Here is a 24,229-nt window from a genome sequence, read left to right as displayed (position 1 = left end):
TAAAATGTGATTGAGCAGCACAACATGAATTGGCATTCACAACCCATTGTACTTCTGTAACGTTACATACTTCGATGTGAAACAGGATATCATGAAGTCAAGGTTTGGCTAGTCGGCAGGGGCTCTTTATCCCCCGCTGATAGAAGTCTTAACTAGTCTTTTTCCATTGATTGCCATTCAATTTTGAATTTTTTTTTTTGTTACAGCATATACTGTAGGCTGTATCACTTATATTTCATTATATTACAGTAGATGTTTTACCAGTATCCAATATCCATATTATAGTAGTATCCATTGTCCGCAGTGGGTTGGTGAGTTCATGAAGAAACAATCTGTTCTACTTCACTATTCCTTAATCCCTTCCTATTCTAGTTTGTACTATACTGAATGATGTTAATGTAAATGAAAAGCTTAAAATTAATTAAATCATTCAAATCAATGAATAGAAATAAAATTGAAACTCTATCTCTGCATGCTGCGTATAACAGTGTGAACCAGGGTCACTTTATTTTCAAATTCGCATAATTTGCAACATTTTTTGTGGACAGTTTTCTTCATTTTTATTATATTTGTAACCAGAATTGTTTATAAACCCACCTTAAAGGACTTTCTGTAGTTTTCTGCCAAAGTAAATTCTTTCAAACATTAAACCCTCAAGAATTTAAGACATACTAGTATTGTAACTTTTAGTGTAAAAAAATCAAATATTATTTTTATATTAAAGTACAAATGGTTTTTTTTAACAATAGTAATATATTTCTGTCTTATTATTTGAGTTAAATAATGGTGTACACACTATACAATATGGTCTTATTTGTTAACATTAGTTAAAATGAATTATCAATATGATCAATGTATTATTTATACAAATTGTTTATAAAAATACAGTTAATTTACATTTAATTTACAGTTAATTAAAAAGTTGTATCTGTTAACATTAGTTACTGTAGAACATTAAGTTTAATAATCACTTTATATGCACAATATATATCGGCTACCATATTGGTATCGTCCGATATATGTTCATTTTTAATGTTATCGTCACTAACCCCAATAAGAAAATTAGGCAGATAAATAATGTATTATTTCTTTCAGCTGAGACACTTGATGGTTTTGAATTGCTTAAAATATGACAGAAATCACTTCAAATAGGAAAATACAATTAAATGCAACGTGCTGTCATATAGACTGCATAAAATAATTATGAGAAAATTATAATTGTGTGCTTGCGACACGAATTTTAATGGTGGGACTTATGTTTTTGCAATCAGGCTCTGAAAAGTTATATAAAAATTGGGATTTAGATTTATCGGCCAATATATCGGTTATCGGCTTTCAAATATAAAGATTTATCGGTATATAAGCCAAAATTTTCATATCGGCTCATCCCTATCACTTTAGAAGTATAGTTAACTAAAGAGTTTCTAAAATAATAATAATAATGTATTTCAGTTTTCTTATAAGATTAAATGTTTATCCAAGTGCAGTTCATGACCACATAATCACTTTTTTACCTAACTGTGCAACTCTAATTAAATTAGATTAAATATTTTATGTTTTCCTGCATGTCATGTGACCATTAACCAAAAGCAGAGAACTGTAAACATGCTAATGTGTTAAATTGGTCAAATATAATAATAACCTAAAATGTTAGGGGGTACTGTACCATTATCTGGTTTTCCAGTGTGCTTTCATTGTACATTACACGCACTATACATGAGGTACGACATGTGTACGCTGTGGACTATAACTTCACACCACTACAGGGTTGTGTGTATTTTCTTTAATGGTGTGAAAAATGGTCTGACTCAATATAGAGTTGCTGACGTGCATCTCTGTGTTTAATGTTGGCCATCGCTGTTCATTCACACTCTCCCACAGAGCAGGTTGACGAAAGAGGAAGCGATGCCGTGACTGCAGGAAGCCCGCACTGCGCTGTTTCTGTGGTTTTGTTTTGGCGTCACACTGCTTTTTTCTCTCTTTCATGCTCTCTCCCTCTCTGTCGTTCTTTCTCACCTTCCTTCACCGCTTCACGGCTGTCACCATGACGACTACAAGTGTGAATTACTTCCTGTCTTGGATAGCAGTGCTTCTGCTTTCGCCCTTCTTATCTGACACCTTCATTTATAAACACGTTCTTCTTTCATCCTCTCATGCTCTCATTCATTCATATTTTAACTTGTGACGTGGAGGAACCTCTGACAAAGTCAACGTCAGGGTTCAACAATAAGGATGGCTGAGAGGGTTTGGGGCCAGTTCACTGAGCTCCTACTTTGGCACTATATATTACTTTTGGTGATCATGTGCCTTGCAAATGCAAACATTTGGTTGTATGGTTGCATGTATTATACATTGGTGACATTTGAACCAGAAGAATTTACAACAATGCAGTGTTGTCTAATGTCTAGCTAACTAATATAGATAAGATTTTATCAGAATTTTGAGAATGACTTGTAATGGAGTGCAACAGTCGGGTTCCAGAAGTAAAAACTCCATTCATTTTCTCCATTAAGGAAACCTTTAAAGACAGCCTTTCTTTGGGCTACAAGGTTGTTGAAGCCGTCAGCCAACATTATTACAACTTTGTTTTTAAAATAATCATTTTTAATAGTGGAATTTGAAAAAAAAAAAAACTACATTTCCCATGATGCTGTGCAAAAAATTCCATGATTTTTTTATTTATTTTTTTTTCTTCACTGTGTCTTTAATAAATCCAGACAGTAGCTTTTTAACACCAAAAGAGGGTTTGCACTGGTGCTACTGGAAGCTGTTAGTAAATCTGGCGCATAGTATTTGAAAAACAGTTGGCGAAGATTCTGAGATTCTGAAAGTGTGCATTCGATGGACACTTTACTATCCCATGAGGCCACGTAAGAAAGGAGATGTTAATGGCAGTGTAGCAGCGCAACTGATGTGATAGGTCAGGTGACAGTGACAACATGGGGATGCACTACGTCCAAATATCATTCATACTACTACTGTGAAGAGACGACTCAATGCCGGCGATATGTTATGCCTTAAATTATTAATGATTAATTAAATGTATTTTTCCATGTACATTTCTGAAATGCACTTTCTGTGTATGTATGTATATAATATTTATTGTGAAAAGCGCTATACAAATAAATTTGAATTGAATTGAATACTATGTATAACATACTTTTTTAATGGTTGCAAAGTAAGTTTCAAACCAAATGTAGTACCTACTGTACGTTATACAACATGCGATTTCGAAAGCAACTTGTAAATGAAGTAAATGAAAGTTGTTGTTTTTTTCTTTTAAAGAAAATTATAGTTTTTTTGTAAAAGGTGAAATACCTTTACTTTCGTGACTCACATAAAATGTGTATATGTATATTTTGAAGTAATATTACAATATAAAATAACTCTATTTTAATATATTTTAAAATGTAATTTATTCCTGTGATCAAAGCTGCATTTTCAACATCATTATTACTCCAGTCTTTACCACTCAAGAAACGTTTCTTAATATGATCAATGTCAAAAACACTTAATATTTTGCTGCTTAATATTTTGTTAAAAAATGTGATACAAATTTATAATTATTCATTGCTGAATAGAACATTATATAAATAAATAATATATATATATATATATATATATATATAGTTTAAATATCTTAACTGTCACTTTCGATCAATTTAATCTTTATTATTTATTATGCTTATAAATAAACAATGAAATAAAAATCTGGTCAGGATGGAGAAAATGGCATAATAAATGGACCCTGTTTTCTTTATTATTACATGTTTATGATCTTGTTGTGATTGATTTTGTGATATTGGTGCTTTTAATTTCAAGGGAAAATGGCAAGTAGTTAGTTAGCCATTATTTATAGCCTAAAAGAGTAGCCTAAATATCCTGTTTCACTTGGAAATGTGTCAACCAAGTAAAATTGGTTAAGAATGCAGTTTGATGTTGACTTGAATGGTGTGTTGTTTAGTCTCATATGGACAGAGCTTTCTGCGGTTTGATATTAATGTTACTTTTAATAACAGGCTCATTAATGTGTGTGTCTTTGCAGGATAATTGCGTGTCAGGGTTTGCCGTTGATAAGTGGACAGAACTGTGACCCGTACGCCACAGTAACACTTGTAGGGCCCGCCAGGTAGGTTTTCTAAACATTATAAATCACAAGGTTTACTGTAAAGGAACAGGGGTTTACATAAAACTTGAAGGTTTTTAATGAAGTACTGAAAACAGTCAACATGCATTATTGTGACTGTTTCCAAATCAGTCAGTCATAAGATCGTTTCGGCCTCTGTCACCGTTCTAGGCTGAAATGAGTACATAACATCCGCTCTGATTCAATAATAACATCCTGCTGTCTGTCTTTCTGTTTTTCTCTCTCGCAGGTCTGACCAGAAAAAAACTAAAGTGAAGAAGAAAACCAGCGACCCTCAGTTTGAGGAGACCTTTCATTTTGAGGTACAGCCTCATCCATTCGTTCAGTAATAGTTCATGAATGTTGATTTTGTGAGTCTAAATCATGTTTCTGAACCAACTTAAATGACATAAAAAGAGGTATCGTCATTCATTTTAATCATGTCTGAGATATGATTTCTCGCGGATGCGGTATGCATTTGTAGCATTAGCCATATTCAAATACAATTCACAATGTTTCTGCAGGTCACAAGGTCAAGCAGTTACAAGGGGAGGTCACACTTCCAGGTGGAGGAGGAGGACATAGAGAAACTAGAGATCAAGTGAGTTCTCTTCTTTTCTCTTCTTCATTATTGTGTTGGCATTGTTTCGTGTTAGCCTCTCCTGGATGTATGTTTTTGTTGTTTTATTTAGTTTTGTTCTCTTCTCTTCTTCATTGTTGTGTTGGCAATGTTTCATCCTTGCCTCTTCCGGTAGGATGGACAGTATGTTTGTTTTGTTCTCTTCTCTTCTTGTTGTGTTGGCATTGTTTCATCTTAGCCTCTCCTGGCTGGATGTTTGTTTGTTTTTGTTTTGTTCTCTTCTTCATTGTTATGTTGGCATTGTTTCATCTTAGCCTCTCCTGTCTGGATGTTTGTTTTGTTTTGTTTTCTTCTTCATTTTCGTGTTGGCATTGTTTAATCTTAGCCTCTCTTGGCTGGATGTTTGTTTTGTTTTGTTCTCTTCTCTTCTTCATTGTTGTGTTGACATTATTTTGTTTCATCTTAGCCTCTCTTGGCTGGATGTTTGTTTGTTTTGTTCTCTTCTCTTCTTCATTTTTGTATTGACATTGTTTCATCTTAGCCTCTCCTGGCTGGATGTATGTTTGTTTGTTTTGTTTTGTTCTCTTCTCAATTGTTGTGTTGGCATTGTTTCATCTTAGCCTCTCCTGGCTTGCTGGATGTATGCATGTATGTTTGTTTATTTGTTTGTTTGTTTTGTTCTCTTCTCTTCTTCATTGTTGTGTTGGCATTGTTTTGTTTCATCTTAGCCTCTCTTGACTGGATGTTTTTTTGTTTTGTTCTCTTCTTCATTTTTGTGTTGGCATTGTTTTGTTTCATCTTAGCCTCTCTTGGCTGGATGTTTGTTTGTTTTGTTCTCTTCTCTTCTTCATTTTTGTGTTGACATTGTTTCATCTTAGCCTCTCCTGGCTGGATGTATGTTTGTTTGTTTTGTTTTGTTCTCTTCTCCATTGTTGTGTTGGCATTGTTTCATCTTAGCCTCTCCTGGCTGGCTGGCTGGATGTATGTATGTTTGTTTGTTTGTTTGTTTTTGTTTTGTTCTCTTCTCTTCTTCATTGTTGTGTTGGCATTGTTTCATCTTAGCCTTTCCTGGCTGGATGTTTGTTTTGTTTTGTTCTCTTCTCTTCTTCATTGTTGTGTTGGCATTGTTTCATCTTAGCCTCTCTTGACTGGATGTTTGTTTGTTTTGTTCTCTTCTCTTCTTCATTGTTGTGTTGACATTGTTTCATCTTAGCCTCTCCTGGCTGGATGTATGTTTGTTTGTTTTGTTTTGTTCTCTTCTCCATTGATGTGTTGTTGGCATTGTTTCATCTTAGCCTCTCCTGGCTGGATGTATGTTTGTTTGTTTTGTTTTGTTCTCTTCTCCATTGATGTGTTGTTGGCATTGTTTCATCTTAGCCTCTCCTGGCTGGATGTATGTTTGTTTGTTTTGTTTTGTTCTCTTCTCCATTGATGTGTTGTTGGCATTGTTTCATCTTAGCCTCTCCTCGCTGGATGTTTGTTTTTGTTTTGTTCTCTTCTCTTAATTATTGTGTTGGCATTGTCTCATCTTAGCCTATGTTTTTGTTTTGTTTCTTTGTTTGAGATTAAGTGAGTCCTTTCACTTCTTTGTTGCGTTGTCAGTTTAATCTTTGGCTGTAATGGCTGGATTTGTGTGTTTGCTTGATTTTGTCCTCTTCTATTCTCTACTTCATTATTGTGTTGTCATTGTTTCATCTTTGTCTCTTCTGGCTGGATGTATTTTTGTTTTTGTTTTGTTCATCATGTTTTAACTTTTGCTTCTCTTGGCCGGGTGCAGACTTTTGTTTTTGTGCGAAGCCTTTTTAAAAACGATATATAACTGCACATATTGAATGTTTGTGGATGATTATGATAATCAGGGATGAGTGCTTATTTGATTGAAAGACTGTATGTAATGGCAAAAATATTTTGATGAATGTGGCTTTGCTCTGATTTGACACATAATGTGCCACTCTGAATTGTCCCATATAGCCCTCTGCAGAAGCTAACAGGTAAGAGTAGGTGAGACCACCAGACGGCACATTAGACCTTGACACTAATGTGTGTGTGTGTGTTTATGCATGATTTTGTGTGTTGTTGGTTTTCCACTCAAAGGCAATTTATTTGTGTGCATGTTTGATATGAGAAAAAGCTTCTTCAAGTAGTGGAGAGAAAAATGACTAACCCACCTTGATGCAACTGCATCTATACTCTGCATCCTGAATTTCAGATTCAGTTTGGCTGAAAATGGGAGAAGTTCAAATGTGTGCCTTTCCGGTGGTTGAATACATTGAAACAGAGCACTGTTTGTGTTTTAAAAATGAACATTTAGCTAATGTACACTTTCTTGTACTCTCCCTTGCAGGGTAGAGCTGTGGAATAATGGTAACTTGGCACCGGACGTGTTCCTCGGAGAGACACGGGTATCTGTGAAAATCCTGAGAAACGACCATGTCCACAAAGCGTGGTAAGAACATACACACACTCACTCAGAAGTAGGACTGGACATTATATTGAATATTCAATTTGCTGGCATTGTTTTAATGTAAAATTGCAAACTGGTATTTCTTATCATATTACTTGAATGTATTATCGTAATCATAATCAGCATTTATTTGTTTGTTATTTTTCTAATTGGAAGTCGTGCATTCACAGAAAATAGTTACTTCTGCTTTGAAAAATAAGGTGGAACACGTGAACTATTTATTCTTTTTTAGTTTTTGTCCAGGTTTATTAATAAAAAATTCAGCAAATTTACAATATGTAGTTCGCACAACTCTTATTATTATTTAAATGATCATATTAACAAAACTGCTTATTAATGTAAAGTTTTTTTGACCACTGAAATCACGTGGTGTAACTACTGATCTATAGACCATTTCACAAGATGTAAACAACACTGCTCCATAAGCACTTCCTGTTTCAGTTTTTTAACACTACATAAAAGCTGGGATAAAATACAACCAACAGAACATTTAAAACTGAATCAAAAAGTTAAACAAACATCTTTAAGATGTTTTCTTTACATGTGAAATAAAGAAAACAGTTACAAACTGAAACAGGAAGTGCTTCTGGACCAGTGTTGTTTACATCTTGTGAAATGGTCTATACAAATGTATAGAGCTTTACTTGTAACCAATGTGGAGTCTCTCTAAACCCCTCCTTTCCATGAGGCTACTCTGCTCTGATTGGTCAGACGACCATTCTGTTTTGATTGGCGCTTTGTTTCCAACTCAATCCGGTAGACCAATCACCAAATCTGAATTTCAGCTCTTTCTCAACACTTTACACACAGTGATATAAAGTTAGTTTTACCCTATCAAGTCCTTACTCATTTGAAGTGCATGCAAAGTGCATTTGCTTGAGGGCGGGTCAAAGTAGAAGTTGTTCACAGTCAGCCAATGAAGAGCATAGGCTGGCATCATGCAAATGTGTTACTTTGTTACAAAGGTATGTAACAGGAAATGAAACTGGAATTGCTGACTACTTGTTTCAGCAGTTCAGAATTGATTCTTTCTTTTAGGGGAGAATGACTTGATTTGTCATGCACTTTGATCTTTAAAACTTTGCAGTCCTTTTACATTGACAAACAGCTATATTACACACTGCATGAAAGGTAATATTTGAAAAGCATAATTAGACATTGCAAAATAGAAGTATTTTTAATAAGTTGGACCCCTCTGTATTTGACCCAGTTCTACTATGAGGTGTTTGGTGCATGTGCGCACTTCCATGCTGTGCTGTAAAATGCTGATCTCAGTGTCTGAGTGAGGTATACCGACGAACAGATGAGGAAGAGAGATAACAGCCAATCCCAGCTCTCCACTGGCCTTATCAGCCCAATCAGACATGAGAGCACCACCTCTGACGTCAGAGCTTAAATGAACATACTTCAGCATTACTTTAGAGACATTTGCGATGACCGCTTACTGCAGCATCCATCAATTAGATTTCAGCTGCAATTGTGTCTCATCTCTGATGTTTTTTGTTGTTGTTGAGAAGCGTTTGAGAGACCGTGGGTGTGTGTAGGTGTGTGTTTTGGGTGGATTGCTTCCGTTGCCCGCTTCCCCTGTGTCCTCAGCCTGTGGATCACAGCGTCCTGCCGGTAGTGTTGTGTAAACATTGTATGTGCGTGCATTAGTGTGTGTGTGTGTGTGTGTTCAGACTGAGAGGGAACTTGTTGATACTGATCTGCATGTTTTGAATGAGGGCAGTGAGTCTACTGCGTGGGTGAGCTTTTGCATGAACCTAGCATAAAACAAGCGCACATACACAAACAGACGCTGACACTATTAAACATAGTCTTGCCACACTAATTCCTGTACTTTGTAGTTTGAGCAATGCAAATGACACATAGGATAAAATGATGCATGCTAGACACGCATATAGAAAGTATTATCAGAAAATTAGTTACACACACATGTGTGTGTGTGTGTAGTTTTAACTGATTCATGGAAATTAAATATTGTTTTTTTGCTTTTTAAAATGTCTCAACTCGCATACGCAAAGCTAGTTTAGTGACGCGGTGAGTGACGGAAACTTGATGACTAAATAATTATGTTAGTGGGTTAGTTCACCCAAAAATGAAAATTAAGTCATTAATTACTCACCCCCATGCTGTACCAACCCCGTAAGACCTTCGTTCATCTTCGGAACACAAATAAAGATATTTTTGATTGAATCTGAGAGCTGGATCAGTCCTACATAGACTGCCTAAGGGACTGGCTCTTGACGGCCCATAAAGTCATTAAAGAAAAGGTTTAAATATTCCATGTGCCTACAGCAGCTCAATTTTAAGTTTATCAAGCGACGAGACTACTTTTTGTGCGAAAAAAACATAAATAACGACTTAATTCGACTATTCTATTACTTCCTTATGGGCGCATGCGCGAGAACTGAAACGAGGACGTTCTTCTCCTTCGACTGCTTTTTGTTACCGGCTGCTCCGCTTAGGAGTATTACCGCCCCCTACCGTATAAAATGATGATCCATATATAAGGCGCCCCGGATTATAAGGAACACTGTCGTTTTTTGAGAAGATTAAAGGCTTTTAAGTGCACCTTGTAGTGCGGAAAATACGCTAATTGAAAAGCGTATGTACAGCGCGCATCTTCCTCTGCTTGTAAACAGAAAGTTTTGCACTTCCAGCTATATCAGCACATCATCTTATACGGTAGGTGGCGGTAAAACTCCTAAGCCGTGAGCAGCCCGTAACAAGTCGAAGGAGAACGTCCTCGTCTCAGTTCTCGCGCATGCGCCCATAAGGAAGTAATGGAATAGTGGAATAAAGTCGTTATTTATGTTTTTTTCGCACAAAAAGTAGTCTCGTCGCTTGATAAACTTATAATTGAGCCGCTGTAGGCACATGGAATATTTAAACCTTTTCTTTAATGACTTTATGGGCCGTCAAGAGCCAGTCCCTTAGGCAGTCTATGTAGGACTGATCCAGCTCTCAGATTCAATCAAAAATATCTTTATTTGTGTTCCGAAGATGAACGAAGGTCTTACGGGGTTGGAACAGCATGGGGGTGAGTAATTAATCACTTAATTTTCATTTTTGGGTGAACTAACCCTTTAATATAATGCTGCAAATTGAATGATGAAGCTGTGCGACACTGTAAAATAGCTATAAAGGGGAAATGTCTTTTTGCTTTGTGTTTTGTAGGTACTTGCTACAGCCGAAAGGAAATGGTACGAAGCCTAAGCCAGATGATCTGGGTTCTCTACGTCTGAAAGTAACGTACACTGAGGACAACGTCCTGTCCTCTGCCTGCTACACGGCTCTCCGAAACCTGATCCTCAAATCCCCTGATGTCAAGGTACAATAGCGCCCCCCTTCTGTCTGGAAGACTGGCAGTCATGTTTAATTATCGAACACACTCTTCACTCATTCTTTCGTTTATTGCATCTAATTATTGCTTCCGGTTTCTTTGCGTCTCTAGCCGATCTCCGCATCAGCGGCTCATGTTCTGGGAGATATATGCAGGGAGAGTTTGGGTTATGAAGCACTGCTTCCTGTGGTCAGACTTCTGCTCCATCACAACAGACTGCTTCCCTTTCTCACCGCTGTTGCTGCCCTGGAGCTGGAGAATACACAGTTCAGTAACACACTCACACAAAAACAGTTCTACTTTGTTTTTTGTTTTGTTTAGGTAATATGCATATAGTTTTTAGGGTTTTTTTTTTTGTTTGTTTTGATTAGATGTTTGTTTTTGTAATATCCATATTTTTTATATATATTTTTTATTTGTCAGTAGGTATGAATGTGGGTTATTTTTTTTGTTTTGTTAATATTTGTTTATTTCTGTGTTTAATTTGTCAGTGTGCATTAGGGTTGGGTATCGTTTGAATTTGAACGATTCTGATTCCGATTGCGATTCCTTGTTTCGATTCCGGTTCCTAAAGATTCTCGGTTCCGATTCTTTTAAGAGGCAGGGTCAAAAAAAATTAGCTAACCTTGCTAACCAACGGCCTTTCTGAAGGAAATACTCCTTCTGTCACAAATACTCCTTTTGTCACAAGTTTTGCATTTTGCTGAGATTTCGTTATTTTTAGAAAAGTGAAGCCACATTTTGGACCGCCGACGTAAGCTACTCATGTTCGACTCGTGCGGTTATGCCAACACTTCCGGTAGACGCTTCTTCGTTGGTGTTGTTCAGCGGTTTCTTCTTCCGCTCGGCGGACTGTAAATATATATCGAAACTAGGAATCGAAATTTTAACTTTTGAACGATTCCGGGAAAAACGAAAAGTTAGTCCCGGTTCCAATCGATACTCGATTTTCGATACCCAACCCTAGTGTGCATATAGGCATTTTATTTTGTTTTGGTGTTCTGCATAGTTTTAGTTTTTTTTTTTTAATATTTGATTACTTTTTTGGTTTGGTAATATAATTTATTTATTTTTTGTCAGGTATGCATATAGGTTTTTGTTTTGTGTTTTTATATATATATATATATGTCAGCTGTCAGTTAAACGCGTTATTAACGACGTTAACGCAAACCCATTTTAACGGCGTCAATTTTTTTTTATCGCGTGATTAACAGTCTTTTTGGCCTAGCAAACTTTGTTTGTTTTTTTTCACGTGCTTTTGCAATGTGAAAAAAAAACCGTGGCATGGACGTGGACGTGGCATGCGTGTGTCTTGCGCCGCGCAAGGACATTTTGTTGCTTCGTCGACCAAAGCACAAGTGGATCTAGCTACACCGGAAACAAAACAACAGGCACGCCGCACACACTTGTTTGGATCTGCCAAATAGTTTGTTAAGGTTACAATTTGAGTGGATAAGGAGCGCGAGACGCCGAAATGGATGCCAATAAGATTCTGAATGGAAATTTTACTTTTAAAAGTTGCCAAATTCCATTGACAAGACCAAAGTGATCTGTGAGTTTTGTCGTTGTGAACTGAGCTATCATCATCGCAGCACATCCACTCTGAAATACCGCTTGATGATGGCCAAGCACACAAACACACACACAGCTGCAAATTCTTCGCCTCCTCGTCAATATCAGGACCTCCTCAGTATTTCTTTCATCCTTTTATTGATGGAATGTGTGAGATTATTTGCTCCAAGTGAGAATGTTTGTGTGAAATTGAACACAGTGTATGCTAATGCTGTTTTCAATTTAAAAAAAATTGCACAAAGCAAGCCGATCCACTTTTCCATGTTGATAAGAGCATTAAAATGAGAAAAATAATGTGATAAAAAGAAATCAAGAGACTTTTAGAACAGAAAATAATGTGTGATTAATCGTGAGTTAACTATGACATTAATGCGATTAATCGCAATTAAATATTTGAATTTGAATATATATATATTTCTTGTTAATATCCGTATAGTTTTTGTTATGTTAATTTTTGTTTGTTTTAATTTATCAGTGTGCAGATAGTTTTTTTTTTGTTTTATTTATGTTTGCCCCAAAGTTTGTCTAGGTTATAAACACACACTATTTCTTTGTCCTCTAAAATGTCCTCTGTCTCCCTGTGCAGAGAGGCCAACACCATATTCAGAGGGAATTCTCTGGCCACCCGCTGCATAGATGACATGATGAAGATCGTGGGCCGAAGTTACTTGACCGTCACTCTCATACCTGTTCTCAATGAGGTTAGACAAAGGATTTAAGTTGTTTGTTGTTTTTGTTAAGCGGACTTGTTTATAGATGCATTGAAATTTGTGACTCAGATTTTACAATTGTTACAGCTGGTTACACGGTTTAAAATGTTTTGTTGCTTTCTTTCTGCTTTACAGATCTTTGAATCAAATAAAACCTGTGAGATTGATCCTGTCAAACTGAAAGAAGGTGATAATGTGGAGGTCAACAAGGTAATTTTTTTGTTTTGTTTTAGGTTTCTTGTTGAATTGTTGTACTTAATTTGGCTGTACGTGTCAGATAAAATAAGGAGATATTTTGGGCCATCCAAAATGAAACCCTAAAATTCTGTATATACCATCTAATATAGTTTTTTTTATTTATGAATTTCTCAGCCTAGTTATATACAAGTAAAAATTGATATAATATAACCTGTAATTTTACAGGTTGGATGCAATAAATTCCCATGACTAAGAAATTTGATGAGAAACTGTGCCCTCAGTGTTTTTTTCTGATCTCATGTGCATGTGTTTGTGTATTCTTAGGAGAATCTTCAGGGTTATGTGCATAAGCTTTTTACGTCTATAACACAGTCCAGCTCCAGTTGTCCTCCCCTCATGTGTGATGTTTTCAGGTCTCTCAGACAACTCGCTTCTAAACGCTTTCCAGGTGAAGCAGCACATGCACATGGACACACACACACACACACACATTTCACTCTCATTCGCTTGTGCGGGGTCCACACATTTATTTTGTTCAGGCATGTTCCAGTGTTTTAGTATACCTCACACTGACTGAAGTCTCTGCATGCGTTCCTGTAAGACTGTGTTGATTCACCACTAGGAGGAGCCAGATACTCAGTCATGACTAATAATCTGTGTCTGTGTGTGTGTGTTTTACCACAGCGGATCCTCATGTGCAGTACTCAGCTGTCAGTAGTTTTATATTTCTGAGGTTCTTTGCGGTGGCTGTTCTCTCTCCACACACATTCCAGCTGAGGTCCCATCATCCTGTGAGTGTGCAACAAAAACAGTCACGCACACCACAGCTACAACAAACTACCTACTTAGTTGTAACAAACATGATTTACTTCCTTTTTTAGCATGTGACTAATTTATTCATGCCATGAAAGACCCATTGAGACACTCCAGTGTTTTCTGAGAATGCTTTGAGACATCAATACATGTTTACTAAAAAATGAATTAACAGTAAATGTACTAACATGAGTTGGGAGAATCGCCTATATCTTCCTCTTTTTCTCTGTCTCAGGACCCTGAAATTTCCCGCACACTTACTCTTATCTCTAAAACCATCCAGTCTCTGGGCAGCTGGGGCAGCCTTTCCAAGAACAAACTGGTATGTCAGCTATTCGTCATACGGTGCGCTGAAGGAAATAACTTTTCAAAAGTTTCCCCCTAGACTTTGGGAAAAAAAAAACCTGTTAATGTTTTGTTGTTTTTTTTCCAGTCTAGCTTTAAAGAAACCTATATGTACGATTTCTTCAAGTTATTCCAAGAAGATGAATGTATAGAGAAAGTTAAAATGGTAAGTATTTCTAACTAATTGTTTTTTATGGTCTATGCAATATAACGAAATATAGCACAGCCCTGTACAATTTTACTCACAATATATTAGATTCAAAGCACTAAATACAGTGCTTTGAATACACATTGTGATGAACATGTATTTCATATCTGAATTCAATTCAAATTTTATTTTTAGGGGGCATAAACTAAAAAACTGTCAAGATCCCTTAAAATGTAGTTTGACCTTTTTATGAAGGCAAGGTTAGTTCAGGTTATAAAATGTAACCTGATTGTGTAAGAAATTCTTGATTTTCAAAAATGAATCAAACTTCTCTTTCAGCATTTTTTCTATTGATGTTTGAATGAGGACCATATTACAAATACTTAAATCTGTTTTCACTAATACTTATGAGTCATGATTTATGTAACTGGACATTGTTACAATTTAATAAAAAAAAAAATCAAACTGAAAACATAGACAGTGCCGAGTTTGGACATTTTTGAAAGAAGTCTATTATGCTCATCAAGTCTGCATTTATTTGATCAAAAATATAGAAAATATTAATTTTCGTTAAACAAAAAAGAAGAACTGAAATTAATGCTTTTATTCAGTGTTAAATTGATATAAAGTGATAGTAAAGACTTATATTTTTAACTTTATTTACTAAAGACTCCTGAAAAAAGTATTAAGCAGCACAACTGTTTCCAACATTAATAATAAATCAGCATATTATAAAGATTTCTGAAGGATCATGTGACACTGAAGACTGGAGTAATGATGCTTAAAATTCAACTTTGCATCACAGAAATAAATTAGTATATTTAACCAGAAAACAATTTTAAATTGTAATAATATTTCACAATATGGCTTTTCTGAAACTTCCATGCGATTTCCCTCTGTTCAACAATGAAGAAGCAGTATTAAATATGAGCATAAACTCATTTCCCAGTACAGTATTGCGATGTGTATCATGTCGTGAAGTAACTGCCATTGACCAGCCTTCAATGTCCGTGTATTGGGTGAATTTATTATAAAGCATATTCTGTGTCATTCTCATGTGTAAATTCTCTTGTTTTTTGCATTAGTTCTTAGATGAGATCTCCTCTAATGTAAGTAAGGAGTCTAGTGGAGTGGAGGACTCTTTTGTACTGAAGGAGGGGTGAGTAGAAAACACCACAGTTCTCAGAACAGTCTAATTGATTAGTCCCATTTATTATGCCTTTGAGTAGCTCAAATAAGGGTCAGTCTGGGTGAATTGTTTTTGGTCCTATTATTTATTTAATTATTTTTTTAAACCACATTGTTTCCAGGAAACCTAACAGTTATGTGTGTGTATGATTTTGAACAGAGAGGTACATAAGCGGGCCCAGGGCAGAAAGCGAATAGGAAAGAAGAACTTTAAGAAACGCTGGTTGCGAGTGACCAATCAAGAGCTCTCCTATCACAAGCAGAAAGGTGAGTGTTCCCGGCTGTTGATGATAATGTTTTCCCTGGAGACCAGTTTGGTCCATGATCCAAAGAACGTTCTGTTTGTGGGCAGTCATCGAGTTCAGCTTTAAAATGTGGGGGTCCAGACACTTATTTTTACTGGCAGGTTTTATATGGAAACTGAGTTGGAATAACAGAAGTATCCCTGTGTTCTTTTAGCTTGTCCTTAGTTTCACATTCTTGTTTGTGTAGCTCCTGTTCATGTAGTGTTGCCAGCCAGCCAGCTCTGGATGTGAAACTTTCTGTTTCCCCTTTTTGATTTATGCTGTCAGCTTTATGTCATGGGTGTGTACGTGTGCTTAATGGTGTCAGTGGATATCATGTATTTAGCAATGTGTTGTTGGGTTGAGAGGACTGAAAATGAGCGTGTCCGCTGGTAATGATTTGTAGAATTGTGAACATTTTTAATTAGTGTTTTTATATGGGTTGTTGAGTGGACGATGCTGAAAATACTATACATAATGCTGCTATAAAGGATGTGATGCCATTTCATTAGTACTGTCAAACCGATTAATCAAATGTAACATTTTTAACATTTTTCTAACACAGTTTTTGTGTGTGTGTGTGTGTGTGTATATATATATATATATATATATATATATATATATACACACACAGACATAAGCCTATATATATATATATATATATATATATATATATATATATATAAAATCATTCACGATTTATATATTAATTCATTCACGATTCATTAATTTGACAGCATCAAATTAAATAAAAAAAAAATTAAAAGGTTAAAACAAGGAAGATCTGAGAAATTCCGCAAAATTAATAAATGTACATAAATGTACATATTTTCTAAATTATGAATATATGAATATTCAAATATATTAATATATTTTCTCATATCTTCATTATGGATCAACAAGGCTGTCAGTAGATTCTGGACATATAAGGAACTAGGTTTCACAATTAAATGATAAAAGGAGGATATTGGAATAAAGGTTTGGGGTTAGTAATATTGTTTTTTAAGAAATTAATCATTTTAATTGAGCAAATATTATTACAAAAGATTTCAAATAAATGCTGTTCTTTTGAACTTTCTATTCATCAAAGAATCCTAAAAAATGTATCATGCTTTCCAAAAAAAACTATTAATCAGAACACCTGTGTTCAAAGTTGATATTACTACGAAATGTTTAAGAAACAAATCAGCATATTTTAAATGATTTCTGTGACACTGAAGACTGGAGTAATTAATTTGGAAAAGATTAAAAATCTTACCGACCCCAAATGTTTGAACGGTACAGTGTTCTATATGACAAAATTTCACAAGGAAGGTTCTGTGATAGTTTCTGAGAGATGATGAATCGCTGTTTTGAAATGATTCACTGAAATGGGCAGTTCAAAATAAATGATTTTCAGAAATGAATCAAACTTCCCATTTTCTTTCTCTCTCTCTCTCTCAGCATGGCAATCAAACTTCCCATCTCTCTCAGCAGTGTTGTTATTGATGTTTGAATGAGGATCCTATTACAAATACCTTAAATCTGAGTCATGACTTAAGTAACAGGAAATATTTACAACATTTTGGTTCACTTTGCACCGCCAGCGGACTAATATAGAATATATAAGTGAATATACTCCATTATGCATCACCTAGTCCTAATACCTTTGTTGATCAGCTTCATGGCATACTAACCATAATTCCCACATTTCCTTTGAGTGATCTACCTTGTGAAAAAAAACAACTGTGTCAATTCCTATGGAGTGATGTGAATTTCAAGGTCACCAACTGCAAATCTTGTTGTCCCTGCATGATGCACGTTTATCACTGTTGTAATAATAAACATCCTTTTGCGTGATCACCTCAGAAGGAGCCAGCATGGTGGCTTGACCTTCTTTTGTTTCCTGCTGGACTGTCAGCAAAGCTGGGTTACTGTTGTTGTCTTTTCTATGGGAGAGCTGAACAAACTTACCCTAAGTATGACATTAGCTGTTTCCATCCACCTATTTTTATTGGGATTACATCTATTGGGAGATCGCATACAAATAAAACACTGGATAAAAACACCAAGATCCTCATAAATTCTAGAAAATGTGCATAAAAAAACACATGCGCTCAATTGAGGTGGATAATTTTTTATCAGATAAGACGACATGTACATAAACTGCGATAGAAACACATTTGCCTGAGGACGCAAGTCTTTTAAGTCTTTTAGAGCCACATTGGCTTCCCCGGTTTCAGAAAATTATGATTTTGTTTCCTTGAGCGCATGGAATGGAAATTGGGCTTTATTCGCAAATATTTTATATGCTATTCCAATTGTACAAATGTACAAACCCCCCTTTTTTTTTTACAGTCGGTCACGAGTGTTGACTAACCAATAGGTGATGTGGTGTGTCTATCCAGCAGAGTTTGGAAGGCAAACTGGGTCACATTGACACGGAACAATCGTGATTATCATCTCGTTTGCACGTTGTTGTTTTTTTCCCCATGCATTTAGATTTTCCTCCCTGATTTTATTAAGCAATTGTGTGCTTTATCTTATAATTGAAGCACTTGTGCTGGGAGTAACTTTGGCAGAATGCGTTTCTCGTTTGATTTCACACACATGGCAAGTATTCTAATGTTCATCATTCATTAGTTTTGCTTGATGTTGGGATATATGAGTTTTCTTAGCTCATTTTAAGTAAGCTATTCTCTTAATTTTAGCAATAAAGGTATTTTCTGAGTAATATTTGTAAAGTTTTGTGGATGTAACAGTTGTTGCTGGTTATTTTCTAGTGATTTTATGTCCACATAGACCATTTTGCTAGATGTAAACAACACTGGTCCAGAAACAATTCCTGTTTCAGTTTGTAACTGTTTTCTTTATTTCACATGTAAAGAAAACATCTTAAAGATGTTGTTTAACTTTTTGATTCAGTTTTACATGTACTGTTGGTTGTATTTTATCCCAGCTTTTGTGTAGTGTTAAAAAACTGAAACAGGAAGTGCTTCCGGACCAGTGTTGTTTACATCTTGCAAATGACCCGAACAGCATTTGGACTCCAAAGTCACATTTAAAATACATTTGATAACAAAAACACATGGCACAAGCACAATTTTGAGACAAAATAAAGACCAAAGGTATTGTGAGAAAGTGGCTACTCTGCTAGGACACCTGTGTAAAGTTGAGGAAAAGTGACATTTAGGGACCACCGTGTTATTCACCGCTTTATTGCTGAAATACTCTGGAATTTATTCTTGGAACACGAGTTTGAAAGGTTTGGGACACTTGCATTTTTAGGAGACAGTGTGAATGGAGGGAGAGAAGCTAATAACTCATGATTTCATTTCCTCTCATTTGGTCATCTTGAGTCTAGCCCACTGACCATCTGGACTAAATGATGGATTGTCCTCTGTAGACATTCACCTTTCATTTGTAACTGTCCTCCAGATATCAGATCTGAGGCGGTTGAGGATGTTATGCTCTGTGTTCTTCACTGGCTAAACTCAAGCTGAACCCCTTTAATGACTCAATCTCTTGTAGAACGAACTAGAAAGGTGCAGTGTCTTGCAGTTAGGTTGCGAGTTGCACTAAGGGCTCAGCCCACTGCTCACCCGGCCCTTTCAAAGAAGCTACGATGGCTAAAACGGGACAAACATATCGCCGTCTGAGACGGCAGAGAAGAGCCAGAGTAACCCAAGATTAGGTAATGGTTTGTTCACACCGAACGCGAATAGAGCGTCAAATACGCGTCTAGTTAGACGCTTGAACATTCGGTCGAGTTCAAATTCTTCAACTTGCGCGGAAGACAATCGCGCCAAACGCGTCACCCAATTCGCGTCATTCGCAACGCCCAGCGCGAATGATGCATCTATTCGCGTCTTTGCATTGACTTTGTATGTAATCTAGTCACGCAAATAATTAAATTCGCGTTCGGTGTCAACACACCATAACATTGTCACTGTTATAGTTCCACAGTCCATTATAAACCACATCATGATAAAGTTTACAAAGCCGTAGTCAGTTGAGGATCAAGGGTCTTAATATATAATATAATAATAGTAATCAGCTGATTGTGTCACAAACCTCACCAGCACATTTCTCCACACATAGCAAACCAGCGAAGCAGAAGAACCACATGAAACTATGCAACTATATATTTTTTCTAACAGGGTAGTTAAAGTTTAGCTGGCTAAATATGAGCTATTACTGTGGCTGAACTGGTTAAAGCATAAAGCCTTGTTTATACTCGACACATCCGCATGAGCTCAAAGGTGCCCGCGGCAAAAATGACGTGATTGTAAAAGCGTGCGCATCTCCACATCCCATAGACACTATTTACTACACACAATAGGCTTTTTCCTCTGATTTTGAGAACTCTTCGCGATTGACTTAAAACGCTTCCAAGAACGACTTGTCGACCACGATCGATGGGTTGGTGATTTCTGTAACGTTACTGTTTTACGGTCAATGACAATAGTACTTATCAGATGTCTCACGAACGTAACCAGCACATTTATCCCCACATAACAAACTCATAACACAGCGAGGGAGAAGAAAGTTATATGAAACAATCCAACTACATATTTACATATTTTACACCACTGACAAAGGAAAAGTCACTACTCAACGGTGTTTGTCTTTCTGCTGCCGCTCTGTAGCGCTGTTTGTTCGCGTTCGGCTACGGTAGATATGACATCACAATAAGTCGACTTTCATAGAAGGGGGTGCCGCGGTTATGTAGACACAAATGTCTCATTCTAAGGTAATAAAAACATTATGGTTTATTAAGTACGTTCTTTGTTCACCACTGACAACATAGAGTTATGGATGTCATATTGCATTTCTATTAATAGATACTCAAAATTATTACACATTGCACCTTTAAATACATATTTATATGCAATTTCAATTGCTTTGTAATATAATTAAAGTGTACATGCCAAATACAAATGTATTAAAGTGGTGGTAAAATGCCATTTTCACAAGATATAAAATAAATCTCCGATGTCTCCAGAATGTGTGTGAAGTTTTAGCACAAAAAATAACCGACAGTTGTTAACGTTGTCACTTTTTGAGGGTTTGCAAAAACGCACTGTTTTCTGCCTGGCCCTTTAAATTTAAATCGTGTCCCTGGGGGCGGGGCTTATGTACATTTTGGGGTTGGGCATGTCACTAACCCTAGAGGAATGTTGTGTAGTCACTACCAGACGTTTGTTGTAGTCCTTTTCTTTTAAAGCATATATCTTCCTTTGCTTTGAGCATTGTAACTTTGATAATGTTGTTTATGCTCAAACAGCAACATTTCACACTAACTAAAGTTACAAAAGTGGAATCACCCCTTTAACAAGCATTTATGGTAAACTTAAATATACTTTAATATTATTTCTTTATAAACTTGTACAGTATGTCATGTATTTCAATTATGGATGTATGCACCGATACCACTTTTTCCAGAACTTGGCCAATACCGATACTTTCAATTTTTGGTACTCGCCAATACCGATACCTATATCATTGTATTTGTAATTTTTAAATATATTAGGTAGAGTAACCATAAGGATATGATCATATTCATTTGGTTTAATTTGTTTAGAAAATATATGGAGTATTTTCTTCAGTTATTTTTGTGTTTAATTATACCAGTTAAAATGTATTATACGCCTCACTGTTCATTCTATTGCTCTATCATATTGTATCTTTCATTTAATAGCACTTCATATTTAGAGCTGCTTCGGCAGGGTTCAAAGTACTACTAAGTACTCAGTGGTTCAACTGTTTAGATGCCAGTGAAATATCACAATTCCAATTAGTTTTTTGTTTGTTTGTTTTTTCAGTAAAAATGAACGGGAAAAGACAGCAAGCCAGCTGTTGGCAGTACACACCTGGTAAACGTTCAGAATGGAGATGCAATAAAAAGTGAACAAGATGGGCTGGAGTGGCATGTGCAGTTCTAGTTCTCTGTGTACTTTGGCTGTTCTGTGGTCGAAATGATGCACATTAGCGAAGGAGATGAAAATAGAAATTAGAGAATGTGTAAAATGTGCATGAGAAACGGCTGTGTGTTTTTGTTGGCTGGCCAAGTTGGTGCGCTATCAGCTCCACAGGCTCGGCCCGAATGGACATAGTCACGGGTCATTAAAGAATATCATGTGAGATTTAGTGTCCGTGTCTGAAGTGTCTGAACCGCAGTCCCCAGACCCATGCAGTAAGAGGTCTGGGTTCTGCATTTGTGTTTATTTCATGATGCATATTATTCATCAATGCCCTCCCCCCTACACAAGTGTGAAAAATAATGCATTAATTCATTTATTTATTTTTCGCTGTTTAAATAAATGTATCTTTGTGTTTGTGTCCAGGAAAAGAAGCACTGTGCGTCATTCTTGTGAAAAACATCCTCGGTGTTGAGAAACTGGACGAAGGTGCCTTTAACCGCAAAAACGTGAGTAGCTCCGTCGTATAAGTGTGTTCATGCGTATGTGTGTTCTTGCAGCTCAGCTGGTATAGCATGGTACTAACAATGCAAATGTTGTAAGACTGGATTTCATCCTAACCTACAATAAAACTCAGGATCTCTTAGAAAGAGCATAGGACACCGCCTTGCCCAAACTCTCTATACCTCTCTACCGACTCCCTCTCTTTTCCCCCTGATTCAAGTCAATGAAAGTTCACTCGGAATGTCTATATACCACATATAATGTGTCTTGGGAATCTATTGTTTTTTTTCCTTTCATAATTGGTACCATTTTAAAAGTCTCTGTGTGATTGGTAAAATTTCACTGCAGTCATTTGTATTCTGAGAAGTCCTGTAAGGCTGGTGTCTCTTTAATATATCTGATAATCAATGGTGTAACCGAGTAAAAGGCTCTGGGAATGAGGAGGTCGGGACTGGCGAACCTTTGAACACTCTAATAATACAATAAACAAACCCAAAACGAAAGTGAAGAACACATAAACAAAACATAATGTAAATGTCCCAGGTCTTTGCGGCGCACAGGTGACCCTAGCAATCGCTCCTTTGGTCTCACTTGTTCCCACGGCTCTCGGCATCGCCCTGCTTGCAACGCATGGCTTCACTCCCCCAAAACCAGGTGTAACCATTTGGGTCACATGAATAGGCCCAACAATGTTCCAAAAATACAGGGGTTGGACAATGAAACTGAAACACTGGCCAATGTTGGAGGTTTCACATCTATATGCCTGGCGGCCAATCTTCAGAGTGAAGCACGGGTGGATCAGTGATGGTTTGAGCTCTAATATCATGACAATCCTGATTGTATTTGATGGACACGACACTGCCGAGGACTACCAAACCCTTCTGGAGGATCATGAGCACCTGATGCTCAAACCGTGTATCAGCATGATCATGCACCAACACACACAGCAAGACTTGTGACAGAAGGGTTTGATGAAGATGAAAGTGACGTTGAACATCTCCCATGGTCATATTATTGAGGTGTTTTGGAGGAGCGAGTCCACCAGCATCATATAGTGACCTGGACACTGTTCTGGAAGAGGAACGGCTCATAATCCCTCTGGTCACTGTGAAGGACTTCTATCTGTCAATTGGTGCTGTATTTGGATGCAAAATGAGGCCCTCACCATTCTAACAAATTATTGTGTAGTAAAACCAGGTGTTTCAGTTTTTTTGTCCAACCCCTGTATTTGTGTGGTAAATATTTACCACTGCTTACAATTGTTCGCTGGGTATTTAGAGGGATAGTTCACTTCAAAATGAAAATTCATATACTCATCGTCAAGTTGCTTCAAACCTATATGACTTTCTTTCTTCTGCTGAACACAAAGGAAGATATTTTGAAGAATGTCAGTAACCAAACCGTTAACTGGACCCATTAGCCGCGTTTCCACTGCCGAGCCGTGGTAGTGCGTACCAGTCACGTTTCCACTGTCACTTCCGGGGCTTGAATACTCTGGCTAGAGTCGTGCTCAAGGTAAAAGGCGGAGTTTATCGGTGTTATGTAATGGAACGTAATGATCTAAAGCAAGATGCACATTTCACTCTTTTTATATCGCGCAAAATAATCGCTGCTCGAAATGGAGAATCGCCTGTACTGATCTGTCGAAGAGACCAAAGCTTGTCTGAGCATTTGGGCAGAAGAAAGCGTACAACGTCAATGTGACCGCGTGTGAAGAAATGAGGACGTTAGAAAAAACATTGATGCTGAACTTTCTAAGCTAAGCATTTAGCAAGCAACCAAGTTTAGAAAAAAAAAGTTGCGGGCAGAGTATTGTATTGTATTGGCGACTCGCGAGACATTCGGGATACTATTCCACAGCCGGTGAGTTAATATACATGCTATCTTCCCAACTTAGGCCACCCTTAAAACTATTCTTGTTTGCCGTAACCCGACCGACCCTGTCAATTTAGGGCCGACCCAATTTTTATTTTTTTTTTCCTTTTAGTCCAACCGACTTGCCGGTTGTAACTTGCATTAAGACCGACCGATTTTTTTTTTTTTTTTTTTTT

At 36.7% G+C, this 24,229-nt stretch overlaps 1 protein-coding gene across 2 annotated transcripts in view; it reads left to right on the top strand.

The window, feature by feature from the left end:
• rasa2 (RAS p21 protein activator 2) overlaps positions 1–24,229 on the top strand; it is a 51,970-nt gene that overhangs the window by 22,361 nt on the left and 5,380 nt on the right. For both annotated transcript variants that reach the window (XM_039663919.2, XM_089135369.1), the window contains 15 exons: positions 4,046–4,129; positions 4,377–4,449; positions 4,651–4,727; positions 7,051–7,152; positions 10,351–10,504; positions 10,628–10,782; positions 12,675–12,789; positions 12,934–13,008; positions 13,321–13,444; positions 13,681–13,787; positions 14,045–14,131; positions 14,243–14,320; positions 15,388–15,461; positions 15,651–15,757; positions 22,101–22,183. In XM_039663919.2, the coding sequence (XP_039519853.2) occupies positions 4,046–4,129; positions 4,377–4,449; positions 4,651–4,727; positions 7,051–7,152; positions 10,351–10,504; positions 10,628–10,782; positions 12,675–12,789; positions 12,934–13,008; positions 13,321–13,444; positions 13,681–13,787; positions 14,045–14,131; positions 14,243–14,320; positions 15,388–15,461; positions 15,651–15,757; positions 22,101–22,183 (1,495 nt within the window). The remainder of the gene's footprint in view (positions 1–4,045; positions 4,130–4,376; positions 4,450–4,650; positions 4,728–7,050; positions 7,153–10,350; positions 10,505–10,627; positions 10,783–12,674; positions 12,790–12,933; positions 13,009–13,320; positions 13,445–13,680; positions 13,788–14,044; positions 14,132–14,242; positions 14,321–15,387; positions 15,462–15,650; positions 15,758–22,100; positions 22,184–24,229) is intronic.

Source organism: Pimephales promelas, chromosome 10 (genome assembly GCF_988280905.1).
Source record: "Pimephales promelas chromosome 10, fPimPro1.hap1.1, whole genome shotgun sequence".
Lineage (NCBI taxonomy): Eukaryota > Metazoa > Chordata > Actinopteri > Cypriniformes > Leuciscidae > Pimephales > Pimephales promelas.
This window is presented reverse-complemented; position numbering and strand designations above follow the sequence as displayed.